Genomic DNA, 12,509 nt, shown 5'->3' with positions numbered 1-12,509 from the left:
CCCATCCGTGTGTTCTCCTCTCAAAGGCTTTTGTTTTCCAGGGGGAACGTGGGAGGAGAGGCCGGAGTGGAGCTCCTGGGCCCATGGGACCATCAGGATTCCCAGGAAAAGAGGTGGATTTGTACATATTCCCTGTGCCTTTTGGGCAGCATGGATGAGGGATCTGGGCTGGATGGGCTTTGATCCTCTGGGAATGTTGGGATACGAGGGCACTGAGCACTTCCAAAGCAAATCCTCCCTTTTTATCTTGTTCTCCTTGTCCTACAGGGAATTCCTGGGACACCTGGACCCAAAGGCAACAAGGTCAGTGCCACCCTCCCAGGAAAGTCACGAGCAGAAATCCTGGGATGGGAATGGGACAATTCCCTGTCTTCTCCTGGCTCCTCATCCCTGACCCCATCCTACTCCATCCCATTCCACCCTCACACCCTTCCTCCCATGGCTCCTGGAGCACCAGAGAGAACAGCAGAAAATCCATGGAAATGAGTCTCCTGAGTCTTCCTGGGATTTCAGTCCTGGCCAGACTAATCAGGAATTGTGTGGTGGGGTTTCCCTGCTCCTGGTGACACCTCTGGAATTCTCTGCTTTCCAGGGAGAAGCTGGCATTGGAGCTGTTGGTCCAAGAGGTCCCCATGGATTCCCTGGCCCTCAGGTAGGTCCATCCATAAATATTCCAGGCTTGGATTCCTGCAGCCTCCCGCCCCCTTTGGAAGTAACTTTATCCATCACCTCCTTCCCATCCATCCCAGAAATTCCTGAAGGGTTTCAGGCAGCAAAATTCCCTTTTCATCCTATCCCTGAGACATTTTGGTCTCGTTCTGGCAAAGACAAAGTCGGAATTGGAGGCCGCGTTTAAATTTGCTGCTCCTATGGCTGTCCCACAAATAAATTGGGATTTTACGGCCCCATCCATTGGGACAAACTCCCCACCTGCTTTGGGATGAGGCCCCCGAGGCAAAACACTCCCTGGAAATGTCAACAGCTGTGGGTAAACGTCGCCGGAGCTTCATTATCCAAAGGAAATGATGGAATCATGTTCCTGCTCTTCCGACTCCAGCATAAATCTAAATCCCAGGATCTCAAGTTGTGTTGGCTTCATATGGGAGACCTAAACTTGGCCTCAATTATTTGGAATTCGGGCAATTCCTGAGGTTTAAAGGCAGGTCCTGTAGGGTCAACTCAAGGAGGCCATAAAAGGCTTCCATGGACCCTCCAGCGCAGCTCTTTCATCCCAATCCATGAGAACACCCGGCACCTAATCCCCATGGAGGGATAAAGAGGTTGGAAAATCCTCTGGAGACAGAGAATTCTGCCTGCCCCATTCCCAGCAGGACGGTTTGTGGGTTTGGGATTCCCTGTGTGCCTCATTCCTCTGCATCCCCCAGGGTGACGAGGGCATCGTGGGAATGCGGGGTCCCCCTGGAATGATGGTGAGTGTTCCCATATTCCCGAAAAAACCACAGATCCACGGCTGGCAGAATCCCCACAAGCTGTGAGAGAAATACAAGGGGATTATTCCAGTGGGAAACAGAGATTTGGGAACCTGAATTCCAGGGGGATGGGGGAGTGGATTCCCTACTGTCCTTGTCCTTTTGGGTGGCTCATCCCAAGGTTTGGAAGCCCTCCTGGAATATCAAGCCCTCCCTGCCGTTGTCAGGTCTGCAGGAATTTCAGGAATTTCACAGCAGGAATTTCAGGTTCTTGTTCCACTGGAGGGGGCTGAGTAGGGGGAGACACAAATAGCAGCTGGAATTTGGATAAACTCATTATTATTTATTCATTATTATTTATTAGGCTGTTATTTTTCATGGAATGAAAGGAAGAGGATTTTTTTATAAGGACACAGAGCAATAGGAAGTGGGGGAATGGCTTTGAACTGGAATAGGGCAGGGAAAAACGGGATATTGGGAAGAAATTCTTCCCTGTGAGGCTGGGGAGGCCCTGGCACAGAATTCCCAGAAAAACTGTGGCTGCCCCATCCTTGGAAGTGTCCAAGGCCAGGTTGGACAAGGCTTGGAACACCCTGGGATAGTGGAAGGTGAACCTGCATATGGAAATTCCCATCTTCCTGCATATTCCTGGGAATTTTAGCAAACAGGGATGTCCACAATGGGGTGACCAGGGGCTTTTCACCTCCCCAAATGTGCTTCCCATCCTGCCTTGGCCTCCATGGGATCTGGAGATCCCCATCAAGGATCCATCTCCACCTTGGAAGAACCTCTTGGAGCAACCCAGCTTTTCCTTGATGTTGAGGGTCCAAAAATCCCAGCGGGATTCTCAAAATGAGGGAATTTGGCTGAATTTATCCACCTGCCAGGAGATCCCGGTGGTGCACAGAGGGTTAAAGTAGGAGCTCCTGTGCTGGTTCTTCCAGCGGATTTTCCATGCTGGAGCCCACCCCTGGAAGCAGCTCTGCCTTTGGATGGAGGCTGCTCTTTCCCAACTTTCTCACCTTCCCACTTTCCACCTGTTTTTGTAGGTTCTTACATATTTTTATGCATTTTTCCAGGGTCCAAAAGGCTTCCCAGGCATGAAAGGCCAGAGAGTAAGAACTGATCTTATCTACAAAACTTATCTGCAACTCTTATCTCATCTGCAACTCTTATCTACATCTCTTATCCTATCTGCAACTCTTATCTGCACTTTGTTCCCTGGCATTATAGGCAGCAGCTGCCCTTTTAAACCAGTGGGAATAATCCCAGGATCTCCTGGGAATGGACTGGGAAAACCCCTGGATCAGCCTTTGGGAATCATCCCAGATCTCCTGGGAAGGGACTGGGAGAGCCCCTGGATCAGCCTTTGGGAATAATCCCAGATCTCCTGGGAATGGACTGGGAAAACCCCTGGGTCAGCCTTTGGGAATCGTCCCAGATCTCCTGGGAAAGGTCTGGGAAAGCCCCTGGATCAGCCTTTGGGAATCATCCCTGATCTCCTGGGAAGGGACTGGGAAAACCCCTGGATCAGACTTTGGGAATCATCCCTGATCTCCTGGGAAGGGACTGGGAAAACCCCTGGATCAGCCTTTGGGAATAATCCCAGATCTCCTGGGAAGGGACTGGGAAAACCCCTGGATCAGCCTTTGGGAATCATCCCAGATCTCCTGGGAAGGGACTGGGAGAGCCCCTGGATCAGCCTTTGGGAATAATCCCAGATCTCCTGGGAAGGGACTGGGAAAACCCCTGGATCAGCCTTTGGGAATCATCCCAGGATCTCCTGGGAAGGGACTGGGAAAACCCCTGGATCAGCCTTTGGGAATCATCCCAGATCTCCTGGGAAGGGACTGGGAGAGCCCCTGGATCAGCCTTTGGGAATAATCCCAGATCTCCTGGGAAGGGACTGGGAGAGCCCCCGGGTCAGCCTCATGTGCTCTGCACTCCAGCTCCTATTCCATATGGATTCCATTAAAAGATTTGAGGGAGAAATTTGGGAAATCCTTCATTTTTAGGATGCCACCTCTGCAGGATGGAGATGCTGAATCCCATTGGGATGGGAAATCCAGCAGCAATCCTGCATTGTGCTGAGCATGGAGTCAGGAAACCCTCTCAGTCCTATGGGGTTTTATTCACTGTCAGTGCCATAAATTTGGGTTTTCCACATCATTTCATGGCGAGCTGAGGGTTTTCCAGAGTGTCCAGAGGATCTGACTTCCAGCTCCAGGAGGTTTTAGTGGATTGGACTGGGAATCAATGGCCTGAGCAGCACAAGAGGCAATAAAAAGGGAATAATTCACCTTTTTTTTTTATCTTTTCCTGTTTTTAGGGTGATCGGGGACTTGTGGGACCAAAGGGAGAACGAGTAAGGACATCCCAGTTTTTTTGGGGGTTTTCCTTTCACTGTGTGGCTCCCAGAAAAGCCTGGATCCATCCTCTCCTTGTTGTGCCTGTGAAATGAAGAGGATGCAACACCTGGATTCTCCCCCTCCTTTTTGGGGGTCTCCACCAATTTAAATCCCAATTTTTTTATGCCATCCTCGCAATCTCTCAGAGCTGAGTTTGTGGGATGGATTTGATGGGATCCTACAAAGCACAACAATAATAATAATAAAAAATTTTTTTTTTAAAAAGTAATTTTGGGAACAATTTGCTGGGACACAAAAATCCTGAATTAAGAGAGGAAGAAAACTCCCCCTGATTTTTGGAATGAGCAGCTGACCCCAAAGCCAACCCTAATTTCCACCAGCCCGAGCTGGCTCCTGACAGGTAATGGGAAAATAACTCCTCAAGTGCTCCTGGAAAATGCTCAGAAACCGCTGAACTCGTGCCCGGCGTGTTGTTAAGTCCCTTCCTGGCCGGAATGGCTCTTTGGAAAATGAGGTTTTGGAAAAGCTCCGTGATGATGCCGCCTTTGAGTCATGCAATATTCCGTGATTAAGGCCCATTTGTCTCTGAGGAAGCTCCTCTGGAATGGAACTCGCCCCGGAGACCAATCAATTCTTAATTTGCTTTGTGAGGAGGCCCCGGAACTCTTCCCAAGCCGAAGGAATGTGGGATGAGTTTTCCAAAGGATGCTTTGGTAAAAGATGAGGTGGAATCGGAGATAAAACGGGAGCCGGAGGGGGAAAACAGCTTGGGATTGTTCCACCTGATTGCAGCTTAATTTTCCATCTCCTTCTCCCCGGATCGATGTGGGAATAACTCCATGGATCCCAGGGCTGGATTAAACTGCAGGATTTTTAGTCTCCCCTCTGTTCCCAAAATTTGTTGAGCCCCATCCTGCCTCTGTTAGAGAGCTGGGAAGCAGGAATGTGTATGAAACCAGAATGTGGAGAGGGTTGGGCAGAGTCCAAAAAATGCCAGATTTTTGGGAATGTTGATGCATGCAGAGCTGGTAAAACCCCAGCAAGGCAGAATCACCCAGATTGGGAATATTTGCACTGAAGGGAGTTGAGTGAAGGGAATTTTTTCCAAAGGGAGCCCAGCTGCCCACCTTTGGAGACACAACCATCCCTTCTCCAGAGCAGAGACATTCCTTGGAATAGCTGTGATTCCACTCCCTGAGGAGCTCGGCACGGATGTGTCCGTGGGGTCCCTGTGTCTCTGTGGCTCCCAGGGGTGACACTTTGGGGTGTCACCTCTGAGAACTTCCCTCTAAGGGGTGACCTTGGTGCCGTTCCTCAGCTCCAGCTGCATCCATCACCCGGGACACCACGGACAGCTCCATTCCCAATCCTGCCGGCGGCCGCTTCCCACCGCTGGGAAGAGCTGGAAATCCCGACCCCCTGAGTGACAAAGCCACAGATCACTCACGGAATCTGTCCCAGCACTGGGATCAGGGAATTGTCCCATTGTCCGTTTCCATCCCGGAGAAATGCACTGGGATAACGCCAGCGGGCTCCAACATTTTTAGGAGGTCACTGGAAAACCTCAGGATTTGGGGTTTTCTGGGCATGTTCATGATTCAGCTTCTAATGAAGGGTGATTAACCCTAACAATTAATGCTGTTGTTGATCACTGCATTCCCAGTGGGATCCATCCGCTCACGGTGGATCCCTTTCCCTGTTTTCTCCTTTCTCCAGGGTGAATCCATGATGATTTTTGGACCCCAGGGCTACAAAGGCACCAAAGGAGATCCCGTAAGTTTGGCTTTCCAAGCTGTCCCTTCCCTGCTCGGGATCAGCGCTGGGAAGCAGCACTTGGATCCAGCTGGATCCTTCCAGGAGAGGTGGAATCATTCAAATCCACCAATTCCTGGTTTTCCTTTCAGGGTGAGCAGGGACTACCAGGTTTTGATGGAGACAAAGGCGAGAAGGGAGAGGACGGACCCGTAGGAGAAAAGGTGGGAATTTCCCAAAGCCTGTGAGGAAGGGACTGAGGGTGGCAAACAGAATTCCCAGAAAAATTATGGATGCCTCTGGATCCCTGGAAGTCCCAGGTTGGATGCGGCTTGGAGCAACCGGGGATCGTGGAGGGTGTCCCACGGCTGGGATTGGAACTGGGTGATCTCTAAAGTCACTTCCATCCCAAACCATCCCATCCAGGATTCTGCTGGAAAACACAGCCACACCCAACTCTGGCATGGTCAGGGAGAGGAGGGGGCTGGGCAGGGGTTTGGGGACCCCAAACACATCCCATTTCTCAGGTGTCCCACTTGGAAAAGCGACCATTCCATTCCCACATCCTCCTCTCCCTCCAGGAGCCATCCCTGCTCCTGGAGCCTCTGGAATGCTCTTGGTACGGCTTGGATGGCTCCTGTGTCCCTTTGTGTCCCCTGGGTGGTGGCAGAGCTCCTCCCTCTCCCTCTGCTCCCCAGGAGCTCATCCCAGGTCCCAACCCAGCCCCATTTTCCTGAGAGGAATCATGGAATTCTCCCACTCCCAGCTGAGTCACAGCTCCCGTCTCCGTGTCCTACTCATCCCAATTTCCATCTCATGGAAATGGCTTTGGCCTCACAAACCTGACCCCAGGACTGAATAAATTGAAGTTCCTACAGCAGCAGTGACACATCCAGCTCCTGTTATTTCCCACGGGAAGCTGGATCCCGGTGTATTCCGGGTGGGAATTGCCTGATCCAAGGTGGGCACGTCCCTTGGGAAGAGGCAGATCCTGCCCTTTTCTGATCCCTCTGCTCGGGTCCCCAGAGTGAAGGAAACTATTGGAGATTCTCCCATGTTTTTTAAAGTCAGATAAAATTCCATGTATTTTGTTCATCCGATTGGACTCTGATGAAAAATCCTCCATAAAAATGAATCCATAAAAAATAACCCTTTAAAATACTCCAGGAAAAAAAAAATCCACGAAAAATAATCCATAAAATAACACACAAACGACTCCTCTTGGATAAATATCTGGATGACTTTGGAGAGTGGAATCTCCAGCCCCAGTGAGTCCAGCAGGGTCTTCTCCTGGATTTTTGGCAGAGATACAGCTCATCCCGAGGATCCAAACCCCCTTCCTGCCTGTTCTCCTGCAATCCCTGCCACTGGGCAAGGAATCTTTTCCATAACAATTCCCAGAGGTTCCTGCCAAGTCCTGGCACTGGTGGCTTTCTTCCCGACCCCTGGGATGGAATTTTTGATATGGAAATGGTGCTTTTGGTCATTTTCGTTATCTCCATGGGTTTTTCCATGGATAAATTCCAGAGGGTAGGTGCTCACATTGTATTAAACAGGGATTTTAACATTTTAGGGAATCAAAGGAGAAGCTGGATCCAAGGGAATGATGGGACTTTTCGGGAGCAGAGGACCTGTGGGACAGAAGGTGAGCTCCAAACTTGAGGCATCTCCTGCCAGGACTGAGGTGGAAAATCCCATCTCGGTTTTCCCATGGGATATAATCCCTCATTCCCTCCCCAAATTTCCTGATTGGAATGATTGAAACTCTAGAAAAGCAGGAGCAGCTGCACTTTTCCAGGAAAGTCCTGGAGATTTTAAAGGAGCAGAGCACTCTGGGAGGTTTTCCAGGCTGGAATGGTCACTAAGGAGTTGCTGGAATGTCAATATTCCAGGAGGGAGGTGACAGATGTTCTCCAAGCTCCATTTAGAGCCAGTGGAATCCATTGTTTTCCAGCTGGGATATTTGGGATATCCCACTGTCCTTCCAGCTGCTGCTCTAAGGAGCTCCTCAACGCTCTCTTTGTCCCTTTTCCAGAATTCCTACAGCATTCCCTGTTTCCAGAGGGATCTCAGCTCTTCCCCAGAGTAACTCATCCCCGTTTTCCTTGCAGGGGGAGCCAGGAGAACCGAGTTCGCCAGGATCTTCCGTGAGTTGGAAAATGTTTCCCTGCTTTCCCAAACCCTGGGTGTGGAGAAGGGCCCTGGTCCTCTCCCAGGCCAGGAATTTGGGAAAGGGTGGGAAGAGGCCATGGGAACTCGGAGCTGCTCCCAAAGTCCGTGTTCCAGGAGGTTTTGCTGGAAAACCAGCTTGGTTATCAGGGATCATAGCCAGAGGTTTGGGGTTATGGCCTTTGGAAGAAATTCCTCTCTGTGAGGTTCTGGATGCCCTGGCAACAGAATTCCCAGAAAATTATGGATGCTCCATCCTTGGAAGTGTCCAAGGCAATGGGAGGTGTCCCTGCCCTTGGGATTGGAACTGGATGGGCTTTGAGGTCCCTTCTCACCCAAACCATTCCGTGATTCCATGATTTTGCATTAAGGAACACAAGAAAAATACATTTAATTAATGTTTTTAATGCCTTTGGTGTATTCACCCCAAGTGGAAAAATCTCCAAGCTCCAAAGACTCTCAGAATCATGGAATCATGGAACATTTGGAGTTGGAAAGGACCCACCAGGATCATCAAGTCCTACTCTTAATTAAGGGCCCAAACTCCAAATTTTCAAGGTTGTCCAAAGAAATGAGTCCCCATTGATTCCTCGTCACAGCCATGGAATTATTGACAGGCCTGGAATCCGAGTGGGAATTGCTCCCTGAGGAAAAGGCCCTCCAATTAGTTATTTTATTTATTATTATTATTATTATTATTAATAATAATTATAAACAACCTTCTGAGCACTTGGCCAAAGCCTTGAGGCCAGAACGTGCTGCAAGACCTGGGATCAGCACTGCTAGGTGCTGGATTGAGGATATTTATGGAATTGTTTCATAGGGAACATCTGAATCCATGGAGTGAATCCATCCAGGAATAGAGCAAAGTTTGCAGGGATGCCAGCATCCTGTTTTTCCCTGGATTTTAGGGATAATAACTCCCACAGAGTGGTGACCTGCCGTCCACCATCCGAGCAAAGCAAAGGAATCTTCCTTTTGGAAATATCCTGGGATTCTGCTGGGGCAGGGCAAAGCTGGGATTTGGTCCCTCACCACATTCCCAAAATTGCAAAAGCCAGATCCAAGCTGGGACAATGCTGAAAGATCCATGATAAATTCTGGAATTCAACCCACCTGAGGCTACCTCTGCCAGGTTCATTTCCCACTGGTTTTATTGGGAGATTTAGGGAATTCTCATCCATCATTTTAGGGAATTCTCACCCATCATTCCCATCCATTCAGGCACCCGAGGGAGGATCCTGATGGGAATTAAGCTCCCACTTCATTTCCTAAGCACTCCAACTTCGATTATTCCTCCCCTGAGTTAATCTCGAGCTCTCCATCATTCCCCAAATCCTCTTTCCCCTTTTCCCGAGGACAGAACTCCCATCCTGCCTGGATCCAATGCCAAATCTTCCAGGTAAAGCCTTGTGCTCCTCATTTTCCTTCATTTCCCTCTAATCCCATCTGTTATTCCCACAAATTGCCAACAATTGCTGCTCCTGCTGAATTCCCTGGCAGTGATTTTGTCACCCTCATCCATTTACTCTCCCGATTTTCTGATCCATGGAAGTTCCCAACTGAGCTGACAGCATTTGTGTCTTCTCCCTGCAATTATTCCTCGGAATATTTCAATGGATCCACTTGACTTCACACACAGGTTCAGTTTTGATATTCCAGGCGTCTCCTCCTCCTTTCCTCACTTTTCTAAAAGCTCTGCTCCCTTTTTATTTTACCATTCCTGCCTCTCTTCCCTCTTTTATGTTCCAATTGCTGCTTTTTATTCCCATTAACTCATCATTTAGATCATGGACTCGAGTTTCCAGCTCCTCTCCTTTATTCCCCGTGATTGTGCATTAAAATAACGATGTGCATTAACCCGTTGTTCTCCCCAAAACTCTGATTTTTAATGCTCTTTTCTCTCATTTCTTGCTCCCTGTTTTGGTTTTCCAGGGATTCTGAATGCCCGGAGTCTGGAGGGCGCCAGACTCGGAGCTCAGCAGGAGTGGGAATGGTTTATAAGCAGAATTTGAGTTTATAATGGATATTAATTTTTTCAGGAAAACTGGGATCACACAGAATCCTAAAATGCTGAGGGTTGGATCATTCCCTTCCAGAGCCTCTCCTTCCAAACCCCCTGCCAAGGGGAATTTTCCACTCAACCAGGCAATTCCCACCCCAAACACCAAATTTTTTGGGGGGGAAAGCAACTCAAAACTGCAGCAGATAATCCTGCCCACAACCCAGCAGGGAAGGGCTAAAACCATTTTTCCAAGGTGGAGATTCCATTTGCATCATCCCATCAAATATTGAGGAGCAGGAGCCCAGAAGGTGGAAAACCTTTTAGGAAGAACTTTGGGAATTCATTCTCCTTTTTGATGTGTGGCTTCAAACAGCTCCATCCTTCCGGGGGAGCATCCCGATGGATTCCAGCCTTTCCCAGGGTGTCCCGGCTCATTCCCAGCTCCTCCCTGGCTCCTCCCTGCCTCCGGCCCGCGGGAATTTTTGCCTGGAAGCGGAGGATCCAAGGTTTCTCTGCGTCACAGCGTTGGTGACTCAGCCTCTCTGCGTGGACCCGCAGCGTTGGCAGTTCAATTCCAGCAACGTTTTAATCCCAAATCCAAAGAGCCGGAGCCGTTTCCAGTATTCCTCCAGTAATTGCCTTTAAATTGCCATTTAAATTTTAATTTACTCCCATTTATTGTCCAGCCTTGACTTCCCTGGCACGACACCGGGATGGAAATCCGAGGGAACAAATTTCCATTTGGCTTCTTTGCACTTTCTCCTTATTTTTTCTTTTTTCCCCCTTGTTTTTCCTCTTTTAATTCCTCCTGTCCCATCTTTTCCCTGTCCTGGGAAAGCATCACCTCCATGACCTTCTTCCCTTTCAGGCCATATCCAATCCCAATTTTAAACCTTCCAATCCATATTCCAAAATCTCTCCAGCCCATGATAAGCAGGAAACCACTTATGAAGAGGTAAAACCCATCTCTAAATCTTATTTATGTTGCCTGGATTAAGTAGGCCAGGCTTAGACCCAGATTTCCTTCAGCATATCCTTAAGTGAGCTTAACTTTTCCTAAATCCATCTGGGATTCTCTCAGGATGAGCAGGATCTCATGGAATAGGATTTGGACAGGAAAACATGGAAAACCTGGCACTGGAGATATTTGGGGAAATTTAGAGAAATATTAAAGCTAATTAGGAGAACTCTAATTAATGTCAGGTTTTTTAGAAGAAGCTTTTTGTCCCATTCTTGGTCTGATCCCAGCTCCTTCAAAACTCCAGGCACTTGAAGGTATCCCGGATTTGTGGGATTTAACCATCACACAAATGGTTTATTACCCTCCAATCTGTCCCAGCAAACAGAAATATTCCCATTTTCCTGGGGTTTTATGGTTTATTTACATCCCCAGATGGAATTTTCTATTGCTTGTGTCAATAAATAATTACCAATAAAGAGATATCTGTGCCTGATAGTGCCTGGAATATGGAGGAACATGGATTTTCCCTGATCCAGGGAGTCCCTGGCAGACAAATCTGATTTTTTTTTAACTTAATGAATTTGTTTCTTTCCAACAACCACAGCAAACAAATTCCAAGCAGAGAATTCCACTTGTTCAGCTCCTGATTTCCTCAAGCAGCCAATTCATTCTCCCCTGAGAGGGGCTCAAGTGGGGATAAATCCAATTTTTCCTTCACATCCAGGTGCTGGGAAATGCCATCAAAATTGGCCAGGATGGATGAGGAGACTGAAACAACCTTGGGAAAAAATTTAAAATTAAAAAAAAAAAAAAAAGAGGGTTTTTAGCAGCTTTATTTGCTCCCACAACAATGGGAGTCTCCATGAAATGAGTTCCCAGTGCTGGATGTGGCTCCAGAAGCCAAATAATTCCAAAATGGGATAAAAAACCTGCACCCCCCCCTGCGTCTGACATTCCTTAAATCCCTGTTCCCATTCCCAACCCCATCCAAATCTCCTTGCCTGGAATGACCCTTTTGCTGCCACAATTTTCCCGGCTGGAATTACGAATTTATCCCCTCCCAGGTTTCATTTGGCAGGGATTTACAATCCACGGAATTGGGGTGAGGAATGGGAGCTAAATCCCAGCCTCAGGCCTTGGGGCTGTTCCTGGGGGAGCTCCTGCCCTTGGACTGAGGGATCCTGCAGTTGGGATTCCATCCTGGACTCTCCTCATCCCTTTTCCCTGGAAAAAAATGGGTTCTGGAATGAATTTTTCCCAAATTTCCGGCAGGGTGCAGCAGGACTGGATGGGAAGAACGGGATCAAGGGAGCCAAAGGTGACAGAGGCCTTCAGGGGCAGAAGGGGAAGCCGGTGAGTGGCAGGAAAGGACACGGATTGTTGGGAAAAGGTTCTGCTCCTTCCCAGATCCCACATTTCTCTCTGCTCCTTCCCAGATCCCACATTCCTGTTTGTGCTTTCCTGGATCCCACATTTCTCTCTGCTCCTTCCCAGATCCCACATTCCTGTCTGTGCTTCCCAGATCCCACATTCCTGTCTGTGCCTTCCCACATTCCTGTTTGTGCTTTACTGATCCCACATTCCTATCTGCTCCTTCCAAAATCCCACATTCCTGTCTGTGCTTTCCCAGATCCCACATTCCCGTCTGCTCCTTCCCAGATCCCACATTCCTATCTGTGCTTCCCAGATCCCACATTCCTATCTGTGCTTCCCAGATCCCACATTCCTGCCTGTACTTTCCTGATCCAACATTCCTGTCTGCTCCTTCCCAGATCCCACATTTCTCTCTGCTCCTTCCCAGATCCCACATTCCTGTTTGTGCT

At 48.7% G+C, this 12,509-nt stretch overlaps 1 protein-coding gene across 1 annotated transcript in view; it reads left to right on the top strand.

Annotated features, from left to right (window-relative positions):
- The window catches only part of LOC105758623 (uncharacterized), a 93,175-nt gene that overhangs the window by 63,264 nt on the left and 17,402 nt on the right, over nucleotides 1-12,509 (top strand). Inside the window, exons 60-70 of the mRNA XM_072918488.1 lie at nucleotides 42-113; nucleotides 268-303; nucleotides 593-652; nucleotides 1,386-1,430; nucleotides 2,510-2,545; nucleotides 3,760-3,795; nucleotides 5,516-5,572; nucleotides 5,704-5,775; nucleotides 7,125-7,196; nucleotides 7,663-7,698; nucleotides 11,959-12,039. Coding sequence (XP_072774589.1) covers nucleotides 42-113; nucleotides 268-303; nucleotides 593-652; nucleotides 1,386-1,430; nucleotides 2,510-2,545; nucleotides 3,760-3,795; nucleotides 5,516-5,572; nucleotides 5,704-5,775; nucleotides 7,125-7,196; nucleotides 7,663-7,698; nucleotides 11,959-12,039 — 603 coding nt within the window. The remainder of the gene's footprint in view (nucleotides 1-41; nucleotides 114-267; nucleotides 304-592; nucleotides 653-1,385; nucleotides 1,431-2,509; nucleotides 2,546-3,759; nucleotides 3,796-5,515; nucleotides 5,573-5,703; nucleotides 5,776-7,124; nucleotides 7,197-7,662; nucleotides 7,699-11,958; nucleotides 12,040-12,509) is intronic.

This window comes from Taeniopygia guttata, chromosome 1A (genome assembly GCF_048771995.1).
Source record: "Taeniopygia guttata chromosome 1A, bTaeGut7.mat, whole genome shotgun sequence".
Classification (NCBI taxonomy): Eukaryota; Metazoa; Chordata; class Aves; order Passeriformes; family Estrildidae; genus Taeniopygia; species Taeniopygia guttata.
The sequence above is the reverse complement of the archived record's forward strand: the minus strand, read 5'-3'. Positions and strand labels throughout refer to the sequence as shown.